This window comes from Conger conger, chromosome 18 (genome assembly GCF_963514075.1).
Source record: "Conger conger chromosome 18, fConCon1.1, whole genome shotgun sequence".
NCBI lineage: Eukaryota > Metazoa > Chordata > Actinopteri > Anguilliformes > Congridae > Conger > Conger conger.
In genome coordinates, this window is record NC_083777.1 from 31,614,569 (window position 1) to 31,634,568 (window position 20,000).

General features: G+C 48.4%; 1 protein-coding gene across 3 annotated transcripts in view; it reads right to left on the minus strand.

Annotated features, from left to right (window-relative positions):
• The window catches only part of LOC133118236 (echinoderm microtubule-associated protein-like 6), a 129,602-nt gene that overhangs the window by 66,827 nt on the left and 42,775 nt on the right, over positions 1-20,000 (minus strand). For all 3 annotated transcript variants that reach the window (XM_061228064.1, XM_061228063.1, XM_061228065.1), the window contains exons 2-6: positions 18,573-18,732; positions 14,794-14,892; positions 13,139-13,207; positions 5,861-6,046; positions 2,477-2,612 (exon numbers count right to left, since the gene is read on the minus strand). In XM_061228064.1, coding sequence (XP_061084048.1) covers positions 2,477-2,612; positions 5,861-6,046; positions 13,139-13,207; positions 14,794-14,892; positions 18,573-18,732 — 650 coding nt within the window. The remainder of the gene's footprint in view (positions 1-2,476; positions 2,613-5,860; positions 6,047-13,138; positions 13,208-14,793; positions 14,893-18,572; positions 18,733-20,000) is intronic.

Sequence of the window (20,000 nt, forward strand, 5' to 3'; positions counted from 1 at the left end):
TAGCCTAGTGGCTAAGGTGCATGACTGGGGCAGCCTGTAGCCTAGTGGCTAAGGTACATGACTGGGGCAGCCTGTAGCCTAGTGGCTAAGGTACATGACTGGGGCAGCCTGTAGCCTAGTGGCAAAGGTAGATGACTGGGGCAGCCTGTAGCCTAGTGGCTAAGGTACATGACTGGGGCAGCCTGTAGCCTAGTGGCTAAGGTACATGACTGGGGCAGCCTGTAGCCTAGTGGCTAAGGTACATGACTGGGGCAGCCTGTAGCCTAGTGGCTAAGGTACATGACTGGGGCAGCCTGTAGCCTAGTGGCTAAGGTACATGACTGGTGCAGCCTGTAGCCTAGTGGCTAAGGTACATGACTGGGGCAGCCTGTAGCCTAGTGGCTAAGGTACATGACTGGGGCAGCCTGTAGCCTAGTGGCTAAGGTACATGACTGGGGCAGCCTGTAGCCTAGTGGCTCAGGTACATGACTGGGGCAGCCTGTAGCCTAGTGGCTAAGGTACATGACTGGGGCAGCCTGTAGCCTAGTGGCTAAGGTACATGACTGGGGCAGCCTGTAGCCTAGTGGCTAAGGTACATGACTGGAGCAGCCTGTAGCCTAGTGGCTAAGGTACATGACTGGGGCAGCCTGTAGCCTAGTGGCTAAGGTACATGACTGGGGCAGCCTGTAGACTAGTGGCTAAGGTACATGACTGGAGCAGCCTGTAGCCTAGTGGCTAAGGTACATGACTGGGTGGTTCAAGCCCCAGTGTAGCCACGATAAGATTAGTGGCTATGGTAGATGACTGGGACCCACAAGGTTGGTGGTTCAAGCCCCAGTGTAGCCACAATAAGATCCACACAGCTGTTGGGCCCTTGAACAAGGCCCTTAACCCTGCATTGCTCCAGGGGAGGACTGTCTCCTGCTTAGTCTAATCAACTATAAGGATGATTAGGCTTTGGATAAAAGCATCAGCTAAATACCATGGAATACAGTGTGCAAGTGATCAGTTAGTGTTCAGCATTCGGGATTTCAGATTTTTTAACTTTTGATGTTTATGTGTGTATATATGTGTATGTATAAGCTACTGAATGCCTAAAATTTCCCTCGGGATGAATAAAGTATCTATCTATCTATCTATCATCTAGATCCAGGGAATACGGTACGTGTGGGATGGAGAGACCTAATGAGACGGTCTAATGAAAGATTAGGTGTTCAGGAAGGCTCTGGCACAATTCATATGCAGTGTTTTAGAGACGCATTGTTTATGCAGAGCCTACTTTGTTTTATTACTAGTGTCACCCAGAGATGGGGGATTCGGTGTAGGGCAGCCTGTAGCCTGGTGGCTAAGGTGCTTGCCTGGGACCTGGAATGTTGGAGGTTCAGGCCCCGGCGTGGCCACAGTAAGATCAGTGCAACTGTTGGGCCCTTGAGAAGGCCCTTAACCCTGCATTGCTCCAGGGGGGATTGGCCCCTGCTTAGTCTAATCAACTGTACGATGAGATGGATGGATAAAAGCATCAGCTAAATCGCTGGAATGTAATGTAATGTAATGTAATGTAATGTAGTGTAATGTAATGTAATGTAATGTACCAGGTGACCTGTTGCGATGCACATCCAGCTCATGTCTGTGAATCGCACAGCCTACCTCCAGTCCTCAACTCAAACTTCATCTTAAGGTCTCCCACTCTCCTTCCCCGTGCCCTTCTGCACGCAGCAGATGTCAGCTAACGACGGCGCAGAATGCTAATTATAACGGCAGTGTGAGATGCTAATTAGGCACAGTGGCGTAATGAGAGGCGTTTCTCCTTGTGTACGAGGGCAGGAAGTCATCTCTTCAAGAGTTCATCGCTCATCAGCACCCGTCTGAGTGCCGCCTGTAATGACAACCCCCCCCCCACTACCCATCCCCCCGCGCTTCTTCACCGTGACAACCGCGACACCCCCTCCCAGGGCCCTGCAGACGGGCTGTCTCTCAGGGGCTGAACCCCTCATCAATTGGACACTGTTCATGGTCGACTCGGCCTTGGTTTCCTCAACACTGGCCAAACCCTCAGTGGTCTGACGTGCTAATCCTGGCCACAGTCTCTGGCGTTCACCCTGAACTGCTTCAGTACATTTAATTTGCGCTAAATTAATCGGTTGTTAAAAAAAAAAAAATGTGACAGTAGGTTTTGTGGACAAGAGCATCTGTGGTGTGGCCACCTGTACACGTGGGACGTTGGGGGGGAGGGTTGTTGGACGTGTCACCCAATATTTACCGAGGAGCTAATTTCTGTGATCATTATTTAATGCTGAGCACTCTCCCCTCTCGGAGATTGGATCGCACGGCGTGTCTCCCCTGTGATCTCCGACCGGTACGAGGCAGCCGGTCCAGAGTGGCCTCAGTCTGGGAGGCTGAATGTCGGGCTGAACGCGGTGGGACCGCAGTGACCGGGGAGGAGGGCTGAACGCGGTGGGACCGCGGTGACCGGGGAGCAGGGCTGAACGCGCCTCACCTTTGTACCCCTGCTCCGCCTCCCGCAGGTCGATCTTGGTGATGGGCTTGAAGTCCCCGTCCCACAGGCGGATGCAGCCGTCTCGCCCCCCGGTGGCAAAACCCTCCTCACAGGAGTACATGCTGAAGATCCCAGCCTGAGGAGAGAGGAGCTTTACTGAGCTCTACTGAACACTATACATTATCCTAACCCTCACACGAGTACATGCTGAAGATCCCAGCCTGAGGAGAGAGGAGCTTTACTGAACACGACTGAACACTACTGAACACTTAACACTGTACACCACCGAACACTGAACACTACTGAACACTATACATTACTGAACACTTCACACTGCACACTACTGACCCCTATTCATTACCCTAACCCTAACCCTCCTCACACGAGTACATGCTGAAGATCCCTGCCTGAGGAGAGAGGAGCTTTACTGAACACTACTGAACACTATACATTACTTAACACTGTACACTACTGAACACTACTTAACACTACTGAACACTATACATTACTTAACACTGTACACTACTGAACACTGAACACTACTTAACACTACTGAACACTATACATTACTGAACACTACTTAACACTACTGAACACTATACACTACTGAACACTTAACATTGTACACTACTTAACACTACTGAACACTACATTTCTGAACACTACTTAACACTACTGAACACTATACATTTCTGAACACTACTTAACACTACTGAACACTATACATTACTTAACACTGTACACTACTGAACACTGAACACTACTGAACATGGAACACTGTACATTACTTAACACTACTGAACACTGCACATTACTGAGCACTGCACACTGAATATTACTGAACACTTACTCAACACGGAGCAGCCATACACAGTTCACCCTGCTGCTCTACAGACACTCGCCTGCAAAGTGCTGAGTGTTCAGTGTCTTTGTTCTGGGTGTCTCATCAATAAGTAAAAGTGGTTAAAGTGCAGCCATTACTAAACAATGCTGGAACTGGATCAGATTTATATTCCCACAGACCCGGGGAACGTATCAGCATACTGAATTTGGTGGAAGGATGAATTACTGGTGAAGTGATAGATGAAATGGGGGATATTTGCAAATAATTACTTAAAGTAAGTATGTTCAGTTTGTTAAAAGCATGACAATTGAATTGAAACGCTAATCATCACAAATTTCTTCAATTGTAGGAAAAAGATTAAGGTTAAGATTCTACTACATAGCATTACTCTGAGACGTTGGATTTAAAAATCTTAATATCAAGATAATAAACTCCTGGCTTATTCCACAAACTGCGTTTTAAAAGATCTGATTTATGCAGTGTCAGGAGCACAAAGCCTGCTTTAATACGTATGCTGAATCGCTACTGTACCGGAAGGTAGTCAGTCCGTTGTTTAAAAACGTTTTAAAATGTGAAGGCATTGGTACACCCTCAGAAGTCTTGGGTGTTCAGCGTGAATAACTTCTTTCAAATTATTCAAGTGAACGAGGCACTGGGATCCTGATGGAAAATAGGTCATGAAAGATTTGAGTAGTATTCAGCGAGTGCAACAAGGAAGAATAAAAATCGATTCATTATTTCTTTCTTGAGTTTTTTTTTTTTGCCTACCCATCGCAGCAAAACACTCATCTCTTGAGTGAAGGTATACAAAAAATGGCAGTTCTGCTACAATTGAATGCCAATATCTCTCTGCCGATTTTCCGAGTATGTTGTTTGCCACAGTTTCTTTGAACAGGGAATCCTGAGTTCACGCGCGTACTCCTATTTATTCGGCATAAACGGTTGGTTACTTTGAAGTGTCGCGGCCAGCTCTTTTGCTGAACGGCCGTGCAACCGCCGATTTAATCTCGTCTGGCGATAATGTAAAACCCATTAGCGCATTCAAACTGTAGAAAGGAGGGAGATAAGCACCTTTTGAGTTACTGCTTCATTATTTAAATGATCAATTTGCCCCTCAGAGAACACAGCCGACGGAATGCAGTTTCATTATACTGGTCAAATATGAACAAAATACCGTCCGTAAATCAACGCCTGAAGTGAGAATATTTATTCCCGCATAAACCTCCAGTTTGATGACTTGTGGCGATATTTTACTGTCAGTGTGTTCATTTCATAGTTTCTCAGGTGTAAATAATCTGTTTATAGACGAGTTTGAGGTACCTGGGTGTGTGTACACTGTTTAAGGAACACATTTCCCAAATGGACGCTGAAAGGTATATTAGTGCTCTTTGGGTACAAATTAGTATGTTATACTAGCAAAAAAGGTACAAATTAATTATGAAAGCAATGGCTAGGGCTACAATTGTCTGTACCTGTAGGGTACTAGCCCAGCTTTTCATACAGTACCTTTTCTTCTGAAAGTGTGAGGAAACAGCCCCCCGTCAATAAAGATAAGCATATGTGCCAGGCAAGGCTGAATACCTGCTCAGGAAACTTAACTGTGACTTCAGTGCAAAAACCGCTTAAGAAAGTGTTTAAATCTGCCAAGTCTGAACGGGGCCCTAATGAATAACACACCACGCCACAGTCCTTGGGTATCCAAGCGCATCGAAGAAAGTAAAGGAGACGGAAACCTTTGACCTAGCTCCTTACACCTGGAAACAGCCAGGCACCGTGTCTTTAGTCTGCCCACGATCGGGTGTCTCTCCGGGGGCCAGACCGGCAGCCTCCCCCAGACGGAGGGCCCTGCCAATTAGCACAGACGGTGTGGTTGTCCCACGGTGCAAAGGGGATCAAGGACACCTCTCCCAGGGTGTTCAGCCATCCATGTCTAAAATGGCCGTTCTGGTTTCACCCCTCGTTTAGGATGGGGGGGGAGGGGGGAGTTTTTGAAACGGCTCTTTTTATTTTAGCCTGTAGCCTTCTGGCTGAGGTATATGACTGGGACCCAGAAGGTTGGTGGTTCAAGTCCTGGTGTTGCCACAATAAGATCAGTGCAGCTGTTGGGCCCTTGAGGGAGGGTGTTGGTTCACTCACCCCGTGTGTGTGTAGGGTGGGTGGAGGAGGGTGTTGGTTCACTCACCCCGTGTGTGTGTAGGGTGGGTGGGGGAGGGTGTTGGTTCACTCACCCCATGTGTGTGTAGGGTGGGTGGAGGAGGGTGTTGGTTCACTCACCCCGTGTGTGTGTAGGGTGGGGCAGGGTGTTGGTTCACTCACCCCGTGTGTGTGTAGGGTGGGGCAGGGTGTTGGTTCACTCACCCCGTGTGTGTGTAGGGTGGGTGGGGGAGGGTGTTGGTTCACTCACCCCATGTGTGTGTAGGGTGGGTGGAGGAGGGTGTTGGTTCACTCACCCCGTGTGTGTGTAGGGTGGGGCAGGGTGTTGGTTCATTCACCCTGTGTGTGTGTGTGTGTAGGGTGGGGGAGGGTGTTGGTTCACTCACCCCGTGTGCAGCCTGTATGGTGCGCGCCAGGTTCAGGCCCTTCCACACGTAGATGTCTCCGTTCAGGGCCCCGGAGTACGTGATGTCGTCCTTCGTGGAGGCCACACACAGGATGGTCTGCAGGTCCCCCGTCTTCCCGAAAATCCCCCTCTTGGGCGTCAGGGCGTTCCCACACAGGGCCCAGAACTGGGAGGGGAGATAATTGTATTTTGTCTCGGACACGACCGTCACAAAGACTCTTTATGGAGTAACACAGGGGAAAAATGGGAAAATGCCTGCCCTAAGCCACCAAATAGCACAGGAGGTAAACCACTCTTAGTGGCAAGAAATTCACTAATCGCTAATGCTGAAACAATGCATCAGAATTGAATGTAAAATAATGCAAAATAGTGCAAATTATCCCTACAAATGCAAAAATTGTAAAAGTAAAGAACAGATGGGTCTTCACTGCTGTACCCTTTAGGAAGTGAATTTCTTCAGTGAAATATCGAGCTGAATTAATTGATTGTCTGCCAAAAAAGCAAAGTTTCAGTGGATCCGTGTCTGTGTGACTCTAGATGAGCCCTTGGGTCACGAAGCCTCACACGTTTCCCCAGCGCTCATTTCCAGCATCATTATTTATTGTTGAGTCTCACTCCCCCCACACAGATTAGATTACACTGCTGTTTTTTTTTCTCTCTTTCTTTTGTCTCCGTAAAGTGCGAGGCAGTCAGTCGAGAAAAGGTTCACTCGTTATCTGTGAGACATGATTCAGAGGGAAAATTACAACTACAATGACCTCATTCTTCTGCAGTAAGATGGGAAAACGATAATAAAAAGTGCCCCTAATACAATCAATCGCAGAGTAGAGCACCACCGAGGGCACAGCACAGTGTGTGAAGTGCTCGATCGAAGCTGCGATTGACCGTTCTCCTGGCCTTCCTCTGACCGGGCCACATTATCACCGGGCCGGACCATCTGGGGTGATGAGTCTAGGGGCCCTGCAGCTGGGGAGGGCCCATAAAACCTCCAGCAGGATTCCCTGCTGAAAAAAACAGCTCAAGCTAGGTTTTGAAACAGCTGGTAGCTGGTTCACCAGTTCAGAACAGCTACCAGCTCGACATTGTTTTGAAACGGCTGGTAGATGGTTGACCAGCTACCGGGTCAGACAAGGTACCAGTATGCATATTTCTTAACAGATCCGGGTCAAGAAATCAGAAGCGTCACACTTGGTAACTGTAATCTAAACACAAGTAATGGAATATGGCTCAGATTTGTCCAAGTCTGTGATGATGAAATTCACAGGTCTGATATGCAACCATATCAAAAATAAGTGTAAACAGCCTAATCGTTGTGCGTAAACAAATCCGTGTGTCGCTACAGTGATGCCCGATTAGCATACGCTGTCACCTGGCTGCACAGAAGCCTCAGCCTGGCTCTTCCTCCGTCAACGACAGCACAAAATCGCTGAATTTTTCACTCTATCAAATCTGACATCCTCCAGTTGCGCTTGTAAAATAACCATCTGAAGCAATCTGTCTCTACGTTATCTTTTTGCTACACAAGTCAATAGAGTATGTACCTTTTTCAACGAGCGATGCGCTTGGTTTAGATATCAGGACCGAAACATCGTGAGGCTTCTTTCTGAGGGAAGGCGACGTGTGAATTATTAATGGCGTGAGGAACGTAAACATGGCGCTCGATCTGGGGAAGAACCCCGCTTCCGCCCGGGGAACGTCACGCGCCCAGTCGCGCGTGAGAAGCAGCAGAGTTCATGACTCCGTCTCTGATGTTCTGTCACATACTATAGCACGTTCAGCATGTCACATACTATAGCCATTCAGCATCTGTCACATACTATAGAGCTTTCAGCATCGCGACACTTCCCAGAGCCGGAACATTCTAGAGCTAATGCAGACATACACAGAAAATCTGTGTGGCGTTCACACAAATAATATGTAGCCCCCAGTATGTATTCCGAAATACTGTGACAGCACGTTCGTGTAACTCAGTTTCTTCCAATCGTTTTGCTTATTGTCGTCCCCCTATAACTGTTCAGTTGAGACCTGTACAGTTTGCTGTTTTGCTTTCACTCCTCACTCAACTGAACAATTACAGCCTTTATTACAGCTGAGTCACCTGGTCTCTTGGGTACGAACTGGATGTTTGCCTGTAGCGTCGAGTGATGAAGGTATGTGTCTGGGCCCCGCAATGCAGCTGGTTCAATCCCCGGTGTAGCCATGATAAGAGCAGCCGCTGGGCCCTTGAGCAAGGCCCTTAACCCTGCACTGCTCTGGGGAGGATTGTCTCCTGCTTAGTCTAATCAACTGTAAGTCACTTTGGATAAAAGCATCAGCTAAATTATGTTATTTAATCTGAAGACAAAAGCCAGCAGTCCCTGACACCCAGTACCTGGGTTTCTGGACCCCTCATTTAGACTGTTTAAAATGTACATTTCAGCTTTTAGTGGACTCTTTTTTTATCCAAAGTGACTTACAGTTGATTCGATTAAGGGGTAAAGTAACTGACAGTACAGAAACAGTGCGTTAACGCACATGATCCTGGTCACCAGGCTGCCTGTAGTAAGCTGACACGTGCTACAGCATACACGCAGTAATTCACAGTAACACGCAGTAATACACTGGGCTATCGTGTGGTTATGGCTGCTTCCCCGTACAAGGCACAATAGAGGCACAATAGAGGAGAGTACAAATAATAACACACAAACTACTTTGTTTGATTTATCAAGTTTGGCTGCGGTTGCTAGAAAGATAATGGGCTGGAGTGTTGTTTTACAGCCTGGTGAAAGCAGGTCTTAGCGTTCACTCAGCCACGGGTCCTAATGGCTGCTATAAAGAGCGCTAGAGGATGGCAAATTTCAACAGAAGCTATAATGCTGTAATAGATATTAGATAGATATTATATCGGCAAAGAAAAAAAGATGCGCTGTGCCTTTAAGACATATTGTTTGTGATTTGCATATTCATGAGCTCCTTTGCTACAGCGCTTCAGTCCTGGGATAGCTCTCACAGTGATGGAGTCTGGTGCTTAAACCTGCCCTTATTCTCGCATAGTATGTGTGATACGGGTACTGAGAGCCACAGTTAATACATGTTTTTCTAACCAGGATGTTTTGGAATTGAAATTCATGGTGTGTGCCTGAAATGTTGAGCCCATGTAGAGAGGTATTTTATTGCTTAGAAAAAAACTAAATTAAGGGGGGGTCACATTTTCTGCTAAACCTGACTGGTACTGACTATAAATGTATTCATGAGACTGACAGTAGATGCATTTTTGGTTGCATGTTTCGTGCAGATGAATCGTGCCTCGGGTGCGAGAGACTGCAGAGGGCATGGTGCCGTCACCGTGTGTGCGTTTGAAATGATCTGACTATGGCTTGTGATTGGCTGCGTGATGCTTTATCTGCATTAACAATTAACATGAAATCTGACCGCACGACCTCGGACGATAGAGGATAGAGGCACTGAGAGGAGAGAGGCACTGAGAGGATAGAGGCACTGAGAGGAGAGAGGCTAGAGGCACTGAGAGGAGAGAGGCTAGAGGCACTGAGAGGATAGAGGCACTGAGAGGAGAGAGGCTGTGGGCAGACTGACTCTGCATTCCTAACAATGGCACAGAATGAGACGCAAGAGCCTAAACTGGTCAAGCTGGTTTGAGCCATGTGCTCAACACAATTATCTGGTCAGCCACCTGACCAGCCTATATAGTCAACTAGTCAGACAGCTTACTCTACCAGCTTAACCAGCTTTGACCAGCCATGACCAGCCACTGACCAGCCATGACCGGATCGAAGTATCGAAAAACACGGCTTAAACCAGTTTAAACCAGTGTACGACCACAGTTGGTCTTAGCAGGAATTTTCAGCGAATCTGGGTAGTACAGAGGTGAAGGAAGTGAGCGTGTGACTTTGAGGTTGCAGGTTCAAATCCCAGGAGAGGAGCTGACTTTGTCTCCTTGAGCAGTGTACTTGAGCTGATTGCCTCGGCGCTGTATATATTAGCATGTATAAATGGATTATATGGAGCTGCATAACTAATGCTGGATAAGAGCATCCGCTCATGGCCTGCAGTGTACAGGGCTGAAGACACAAGCGTGTGAGATGCCTGCTGGAGAGGAGCGGCTCAGGAGGAAAACCCGCCTGCCGCCAGGCCTGTAGCGTAGTGGTTAAGGTAAAGGACTGGGACACGCAAGGTCAGTGGTTCTAATCCCAGTGTAGCCACAGTAAGAACCGCACAGCCGCTGGGCCCTTGAGCAAGGCCCATAACCCTGCACTGCTCCAGGGGAGGATTGTCTCCTGCTTAGTCTAATCAACTGTACGTCGCTCTGGATAAGAGCGTCTGCCAAATGCCTGTAATGTAATGTAATGTAAAAAAACCCTGAAAACCCTGAGAAAAGTCCTGGGATTTATACCCGTCAGGAGGGCTTTTCTGACCACAGTTTGAGGCTTTTTGTCCACACTGGGTTCAGGCCGGGTGAAGCTTCAAATACCTCTCCGACACTCTGAAGTGTCTTTTGTGAAAAGTGCCATATAAATAAAAATGGAATTTAATTTAAAATTACGCCCCTAGTTCCTAAATATAAGGTCCCACACTGAAAATGATAAAGTAGTACCATCTACTAATGGACTTATAATGGAGTTTACGGTATATGCTCCTTGGGACAAAAATGTTGGCGTAGAGCCCTGCTTGTAGCCACAACACAGGTGTGGGTGGGGAGGGGAGGGGGTGTGCAGGTGGTCTCTGGGGGGGCCGTGGCGTTCCTTACCGCCAGGATCCTCCAGCAGGGAGCAGCCAGCTCTGCAAATTTCACCCGCGTGCGTTAATGAGCCCCCCCAGCCCCCCCCCCAGCTCCTCCCACAGTCAGCGCTGCCAGGACCACACCTGGGAACGGCCGCTCTGCCATTCATAATTCATCTGGCTTCGCTCAAACAGCCCATTTACCGCTAATTACAGGCAATTAGGCCTCGTCCTGCTCTCCAATCTCCCCATCAGGAGAGCTTCCCCTTCTCTGTGAATCCTCCAGCTTCAGACAGCAACCTGCCCCTTCTCTGTGAATCCTCCAGCTTCAGACAGCAACCTGTCCCTTCTCTACCAATCCTTCAGCTTCAGACAGCAACCTATCCCTTCTCTACCAATCCTTCAGCTTCAGACAGCAACCTGTCCCTTCTCTGTGAATCCTTCAGCTTCAGACAGCAACCTGTCCCTTCTCTACCAATCCTTCAGCTTCAGACAGCAACCTGTCCCTTCTCTACCAATCCTTCAGCTTCAGACAGCAACCTGTCCCTTCTCTACCAATCCTTCAGCTTCAGACAGCAACCTATCCCTTCTCTGTGAATCCTTCAGCTTCAGACAGCAACCTATCCCTTCTCTACCAATCCTTCAGCTTCAGACAGCAACCTATCCCTTCTCTGTGAATCCTTCAGCTTCAGACAGCAACCTATTCCTTCTCTACCAATCCTTCAGCTTCAGACAGCAACCTGTCCCTTCTCTACCAATCCTTCAGCTTCAGACAGCAACCTATCCCTTCTCTACCAATCCTTCAGCTTCAGACAGCAACCTGTCCCTTCTCTACCAATCCTTCAGCTTCAGACAGCAACCTGTCCCTTCTCTACCAATCCTTCAGCTTCAGACAGCAACCTGTCCCTTCTCTGTGAATCCTTCAGCTTCAGACAGCAACCTATCCCTTCTCTACCAATCCTTCAGCTTCAGACAGCAACCTATCCCTTCTCTGTGAATCCTTCAGCTTCAGACAGCAACCTATCCCTTCTCTACCAATCCTTCAGCTTCAGACAGCAACCTGTCCCTTCTCTACCAATCCTTCAGCTTCAGACAGCAACCTATCCCTTCTCTACCAATCCTTCAGCTTCAGACAGCAACCTGTCCCTTCTCTACCAATCCTTCAGCTTCAGACAGCAACCTATCCCTTCTCTGTGAATCCTTCAGCTTCAGACAGCAACCTATCCCTTCTCTACCAATCCTTCAGCTTCAGACAGCAACCTATCCCTTCTCTGTGAATCCTTCAGCTTCAGACAGCAACCTGTCCCTTCTCTACCAATCCTTCAGCTTCAGACAGCAACCTGTCCCTTCTCTACCAATCCTTCAGCTTCAGACAGCAACCTGTCCCTTCTCTGTGAATCCTTCGGCTTCAGCCAGCGTAGCGGTTCTGACCCACGCTGTAAAGACGTTGTCAGATGGCTGCGTGGTGCACACACACTCGTATCACTGCGCCGATGCACCAAGCGGCCGATGGACCGATGAGCATGCAGACACACACACACACACACACACACACACACACACACACACCGCCGTCGCGCGGCTGATCTTGCGCTTGACGCGTGTGAAATCAATTCACCTCAAACGGGCTTGAATCAGGAAATTAAATTAAATGAAAATGAAAGGAAATTAAATGAAACGTCTCTGTCCAGTTCATCCCCTTTTCTTCCAGTCTACAGGCGATGTATCAGGTCAAAGTCTTTGTATAGTGTAAACAGTGGTCACCTTTCCTAAACAAGCAGTATGGCTGGGAGTTTGTACAGAAGAGAGCTTACATTTAACATTGTGTGTGAACCTACAGTGCCATCGCACTTAAGATATATAAAATTGCACTTATTTGTCAAAGAAAAGTAAATCAGAATTTGTATTTATACGAGTACACACTCTAAGCCAGAACATTTTTTTTTTTACATACTAATCATTTATACAGAATGTTTCACTGAATCAATTCAGTTTAACTACCTTGCTCAAGGGCACATTGGCATGAACACTATACTAAAGTGTCTCCAACTACAGAATGTACTTTTAATAACTGTGGGCAGCAGGGTAGTCTCGTGGTAGGTTGCTTGTGAGGTGACTGTAGAGTAACTGGTCTGAGCCTCCAATGGGCACATAGAGAGACTAATCTCCCAAATGAAAAAGGAAGTCGTTGGGCCCTTGAGCGAGGCCCTTAACCCTGAAACTCCTCTCTCTCCACTTACTGTTCTCTCTGGCATTCATCCCAGGGTGTCCATGAAAAAGAGAAACACGTTCTCAATGGACCTCCCTGGGTTAAACGGGGAACAAACCGCTACAATCTTTATCTTTAAGGCGAGCATTGCTGGTGCTGAATGGTCTGTCCTCACCGTTGCCTTATGTCATGTTTTGTTATTTGCTTGCAAACGCAAAATCGAGCCGTTCGAAGCGACCCCTCCATGTCAGATATCAGCGAGGGAAGGACCCGGAACAGAGGCGGCCTCCCGCGTGCCCGCTGGGCGGCTGGTCGCTATGGCGATGGCCTCACCTTGATGTGCTTCACTCCACAGCTCACCAGCCTGTGCTGCTGGAACAGGTCCCAGGTGACGTCGAAGATCTGAAACGCAGCCAGGCAATTAGTCACACTCGGCCCCGGCCAGGCTAAAAACGGCAACAACAAAAAACAATACTACAGAAACGTAGACGCGAGAAACCACCCTCCATGTTTATTTATTTTTTTAAAAAGGTATAATATGTGGGATTTATCCTTGCTGAGTCAGCCATCTCCTCCATCCTCAACCCCACCGAACCCACTCACCTCTGTGTTTATATTTCTTTGACCATTTTTATCTATCTACTTTTTTTTATAGCTGTTGCCAGTGAGGCAAAGCAATTAAAAGTTGACTGATTCCTGAACGAGCCCCGTTGGCTTGTCATCTTGCTTTTTTTTTGGTCCCCATTGTTTTTTAGTTTTTTAGTAAGTTTTTTTTTTTTGTAAAACAAAATGTGGCCACGATCGGTGTGAGGGGTCGATTCGAGGTGTCGATTCACATTGACCAATCAGGGGGTGGTTCCGTACATTACATTTTTATGCTCTGGCCGGGAACCCGTTTAGTCTATCATCCGATTGGTTGTCACAATCTGACCTCGCAAAGTGTGAGAGGGAATCTAAGCTCCCGGCGTCGTAAATAAACACATATAAAATACGCCCGCCAGAAAGGGGCTGAGAACATGTGCCTGAGTTCTCCTGTGATCGTTTTCCATAAACCCATTATTGAGTTCTCCGTTCTCCTGTGATCGTTTTCCATAAACCCATTATTGAGTTCTCCGTTCTCCTGTGATCGTTTTCCATAAACCCATTATTGAGTTCTCCGTTCTCCTGTGATTGTTTTCCATAAACCCATTACTGAGTTCTCCGTTCTCCTGTGATCGTTTTCCATAAACCCATTATTGAGTTCTCCGTTCTCCCGTGATCGTTTTCCATAAACCCATTACTGAGTTCTCCGTTCTCCTGTGATTGTTTTCCATAAACCCATTACTGAGTTCTCCGTTCTCCTGTGATTGTTTTCCATAAACCCATTAACACACACGTTTAGTCTGGACCTGCTCCCATCTGCCCTGGTTTTGCCTTGAGCTCCCCATTCCCCAGAACTGGCCGGGTTTCAGTGGCCAGATGTCCACACTTTCAGCAATTAGACCCCACTGATTCCCCCTGTCAGCCGGTAATTTAATCAATTAAAAACGTGACCTTTTGCTGAGGGAATAATTTGCTGTATAGCACATTAAAGCACAGGCTGATCTGATTGATTAGAAGCGCTGACATTTATCCATCGCTATTTCTGACGCACCGTGGCCTGATGGGTAAATGGTCGGCGTCACACGGCCGATAACGGGCGGGTCATGTGACCCCGGCGAACCCGCTGACACACACCAGGGAGAGGGCGTCTGAGGGCCTGTCTGAGGGCCTGACACACGCCAGGGAGAGGGGGTCTGAGGGCCTGACACACGCCAGGGAGAGGGGGTCTGAGGGCCTGACACACGCCAGGGAGAGGGGGTCTGAGGGCCTGTCTGAGGGCCTGACACACGCCAGGGAGAGGGGGTCTGAGGGCCTGACACACGCCAGGGAGAGGGGGTCTGCGTGCCTGACACACGCCTGGGAGAGGGGGTCTGAGGGCCTCACACACACCAGGGAGAGGGGCCTACCCGGTCTGAGTGCCCGGTTGCCGTGGCGAGCACCTTGCCCTTCTTCCAGTCCCACACGCACACCGTGTTTTTGGCATCCAGGCCCACTGACACCAACCGCTGCAGAGGGAGAGAGGGACAGAGAGGGAGAGGGAGAGGGAGAATGAGAGTGAGAGCGAGAGAGTGAGAGAGCGAGGGAGAGACAGAGAGAGAGAACAAGTTTGTCATTGATATGATTTGAAAGATGGATATCATACTTTTCCGGTCTCTGCGATGACAAGTCGCAGTATATCGTAATACTGTTTTTATTATTATAAACTATTCTTGTTTAATAAAGAGACTACAGCCGTGGGAGAGAGAGAGAATTAGTGAGAGAGAGAGAGAGAGAGAAAAGAAACACATTATGTTCAATGTCAGATTAACAACACAACTGCTTTCTGACAGACTGAATTAAATACGCTATACATAGCATCACAATATGGTTTGTGAGCTCTGCTAAAATACATAATTCATAGTTGGCTATCAAATCAGCTTTTCATAAACAGACCATGGTGGCACACATTTACGTACAAATCCATGTGCTGTCATTTTTAATCCAAGAATTATAAATATAGAGTGGGGGAGCCATCAGTTTTCCCTGTAAACTATTTGCTCACAAAATGTGGAATCTGCTTCGGGAAAGCGGACAGAATGGAGGCGGTAACACTGAGGTGAACAGCACACCATCGACCAGTAAATGACAAACATTTCCACCCTCTCTAGTTTATGATTACGAATGGACAGTAATTATAATTATCATTGGAGGGGACAGGCCAGTCATTTCTCTGAGCTGAGTGGGAGTCGTTCAGTTGGACAATGCGATGAGTTCCTCTTCAGAGTTCTCACACCTAACTACACGTCAGCGAGCGACTAAATCCCATTAAAAACAGAATGTCACACCTTCTCTGGCACATTTTAAGCTGCACACTAAATGAACTGACAGTTTGGTCAGACCCCAGTGTGACACCGGCTCGCCGATAAAACCCTGTAATTCGAGGCGAGCCCACATCCCGGACTGTAGATCACGGTGTCAGGTGCCTGACCGCTCCTCATTGGAGGAACCATGACAAGAAAAGTTGGTGTACAGCATACTGTACACCAAAACATAAACACATCAAAGTTCTGTGACTTGGGGATCCATTTCTGGGACACATTTCGAGCAGACGGTGCGGCAGGAAAGGAACTGAGCAACGTCTCACAGTGAAACTGACGGAGGCTGGTTGGGGTGGGGGGGGGGGAGTCAAACGCAGATGTGTGAGTGTGTGTTTTCCTTTGTGTGTGGACATATTTGTGGTCTTGTTTTGATGGGCATGGGCAGCATGTAAGAGTGTGTGTGTGTGTGTGTGTGTGTGTGTATAGTGTGTGCGTGCTTGTTCTTGTTTTGATGGGTGTAATTTAAAATGCTGGTAATGCAGTCCTTTTCAGCTTTGTGAAGCTCAAGTAAAGCGTTGTCATGCCAACTCCCGCTCAAACACCTTGGGACCTCCCCAAGCGTCTGCATTCTGTGTGTGTGTGTGTGTGTGTGTGTGTGTGTGTGTGTGTGTGTGGGCGTCTGCACTGTGTGTGTGTGTGTGTGTGTGTGTGTGTGTGGGCATCTGCATTCTGTGTGTGTGTGTGTGTGTGTGTGGGCGTCTGCACTGTGTGTGCGTGTGTGTGTGAGTGTGTGTGTGTGGGCATCTGCATTCTGTGTGTGTGTGTGTGTGAGTGTGTGTGTGTGGGCGTCTGCACTGTGTGTGTGTGTGTGTGTGAGTGTGTGGGCGTCTGCACTGTGTGTGTGTGTGTGTGTGAGTGTGTGTGTGTGGGCATCTGCATTCTGTGTGTGTGTGTGTGTGTGTGTGTGGGCGTCTGCACTGTGTGTGCGTGTGTGTGTGTGTGTGTGTGTGTGTCTGTCTGACTCTGTGTGTGTCTGCACTGGGTTTGTGTGTTTCTGTCTGTGTGTGTGAGCGTGTGCAGACAGCTGAGAGAACCCGGAGAGGATGCATATTTAATTGGGACCACTCGCCCCACGGCTAAAATGCTTCACTGTGATGTTAATGAAGAAAGCTGACCAGGGCTGACAGTCTTCAACTTTTATGGGCAGGGAGTTTGGGCTGGAACGTGTAATCGATGAGCGCTGATAGTCTGTCTAAAGGTCTGATTCTGGGCGAAGGGAAAGATCCCACTGAAACTAGAGGAATCCCTGACGCAGTTAGATTTCAAACAGAACCGGACTGTAATGCCGTGTACGCACACACACACACATCTACCTTCCAGGCGCTGAGTCAAAAAAGATGAGCAACGCTGTTTCAAAATAACTCCAATAACTTTGGGAGCTCCCAATTCCCAAGTAGAACTTTTCAATCCCTCGCAGTGTCTTCGTCAGGTATACAAGCATCCTTATTTATCTGTTTATCTGACAAGGAGAAACCAGGGTTCGGGGGAGCAAGCAACCCGCAATCAAAAATCAATCCCCTCATCTACCAGTAATTCAACCTGCTTTAAAGGTGGTTGTACTTTGGATCATGGAGTAAATATACAGGACTAGAATCAGGATGTACTGTGTATATATTGTGAAAATACAATAAAGCCTCACACACATCTATGTCGCTCTCTGAGCAGGTATGCGTGTAGCTGTGAGACGCCTCCCTGCTGTTTATCTCAGACGGGCGTCTGCGGTTCCACCAAACCGGCAGCCTAATCCACTTAGAAAGCCGACAAATAAAACAGGAATTAAAACGGCGTCCTGAAGCCGGAGTGAGTGGGGCATGGACTGGCCCGTCTCGGTCGAGAGCGTGTTTTCAGACCCGTCCGCTGGTTTCCATTAGCGCGGGAGCGGGGGGGTGGGGGGGTGCGGGGGGGTGCGGGCGGTGTTTTTATTACCCCGCTCCCGCTAAACTAATAGCGTGCAGCCATGCGGGAGTGCTAGCGGCTAGCGGCCTGTCGCCCCGATCAATTACTTAGCGCCCGGCTAGCCAGACAGACACGTCCTCCAGCGGAGGCAATCTGAGAGGCGACATCGCATTTGTTACTCAGCCGAACCCGCAGCGAGACGCCGGCGCTCCACGGCTCTCCACGCGAGCCACAGGTGTGCGGGGGGGCGGGGGGGGGGGGGCGGGGGGGGGGTCTTCTGCCCCGCCAGGCCAGGCGTGGTGGCGGGATCCCAGGCACGCGGGATGCCCATACATCAGCCCGCCGGTAATCAGGTTCTGACACCTCCCCAGCCTCCCGGCGGCCGGCGCGGTTAAAGATGATAAATCGGAGACGAAGCGCCGGCTTACACCGCTGCCTGACATGAAATGAGAGCCAGGGATGGGCTGCCCCTGGAACTGCACACAGAAACACACCCCTGCAGAAACACAGCACTGCAGAAACACAGCCCTACAGAAACAGCGCTACAGAAACACACCCCTGCAGAAACACACCACTGCAGAAACACAGCACTACAGAAACACGCCCCTGCGGAAACACAGCACTGCAGAAACACACCACTGTGTTCTACAACAACCTCCCCTTCATTTAAAACTGTAACTGACCATGACCAACAACCTCCCCTTCATTTCAAACTGTAACTGACCATGACCAACAACCTCCTCCATCTCAAACTGTAACTGACCATGATCAACAACCTCCTCCATTTTACAACTTTAACTGACCATGATATAGTTCACATTTTTTATTTCCCTCTTGGGAATGCTGTGTGAACTTGTGTAAAACCCAGGAATATTAGAGTAATGTAACATTGTTCGGGGCTTGGGCGTGTGTATCGGAGGCGGGACTCTTGCCTGTCCGTCGGAGTCGAAGGCGAGGCAGGCCACGCCGTGCGTGTGCGCGTCCTTCAGGATGGACACGGTCTGCACGCTGTAGGTGTCCCACACGCAGATGTACGGGTCCTTCCCCACCTGCCCCGTCGCCACCTGCGCCTTGTCTGGGTGCAGAGCCAGGCTGCCAGAGAGGAGAGAGAACATTACATTACTATCGTGTGTGTGGGTGTGTGTGCGTGTGCGCTAGACTTTGTGCTTATATGTTTGTGCGTATGCATGTGTTTATAACATAAGTGAATTTCTTGCATTTTATAACACACAGCCAACACATAATGTCTTCTTTTTATTCATATTTCTGTCACTCCAAGGTCTTGACATGAGAAAATAAACACATGACAGCATTATAAGTAGAAATTGGAAAACAAAACTGCGCCAAGTATTAACGCGCAATATACACTCCTAAAACTTTCTTGACAGCGGCCCTACCCCTGTTTGGCTTCATGAAACCTCTCTCACGCGACACCACACTCTCAGAAAGCACTCTTTGGCTCGTCTCCATAGGGGAACAGCTCTTTACGCAACCGTCTATGGTAGGTGTGAAAAGTGTGAAAAGCTTGCAGACAGAACCATTTCTCCTGACAAAGCAGCGTTGAACAAAGCCGGGCCCCTCAATGGAGACAGAGGCACCTTCTTCGCCCACAGCACGCCGCCGCCGATGACACAAAACCGCCGCGCTTCTAATAAAACTCTCCATCGCGCTGAAATGCCACCTTCCATTAAAAATTCAAACCCGTTAAATCGAACGCCAGCGCGACGAGGCAGCTGAGATCCAACCATCACCGCTGTTGTTATGACAACATGACCTTCACCAACAACCTCGGGCTGCTGCACACAGACAGGGCTGGACACAGGCAAGGCTCTTTATTCCTGGGCACGTACACCTAAACTTTAAAAAACTTTATTGAGGCTTTTTACATCCATAAAAGGGATGAACAAAATGAATGTGTTTCAGCCTTAGCCACCCATTTCAATGTCTAAGTCAATAGTATCAATACGGTAAAAATATGAAGTCAATAAATTTTTTCCCACAAGGGAAAATGTACTTGAAATAGGTGTTTTTTTCTTTGTATAATGTCTCCACATGTGTCTATTTGTTAAGTTGTTAATTGTGTTATTCGGACAATATTTTAGTATTTTCTGGACGAATCAGGGGCCGTTTGCATCACTGCTGAGTCCCTGTAGCTCACATGCTTAGAGGACAACCCAGACCAGGACCCTGTTCTGTCTTCTGTCCTGTAGGTTTTCACTCCAACCCCAACACAGCACACCTCATTCAACAGCTAGAGCAGGGCTGCCCAACCCTGTTCCTGGAGATCTACCATCCTGTAGGTTTTCACTCCAACCCTAACACAGCACACCTCATTGAACAGCTAGAGCAGGGCTGCCCAA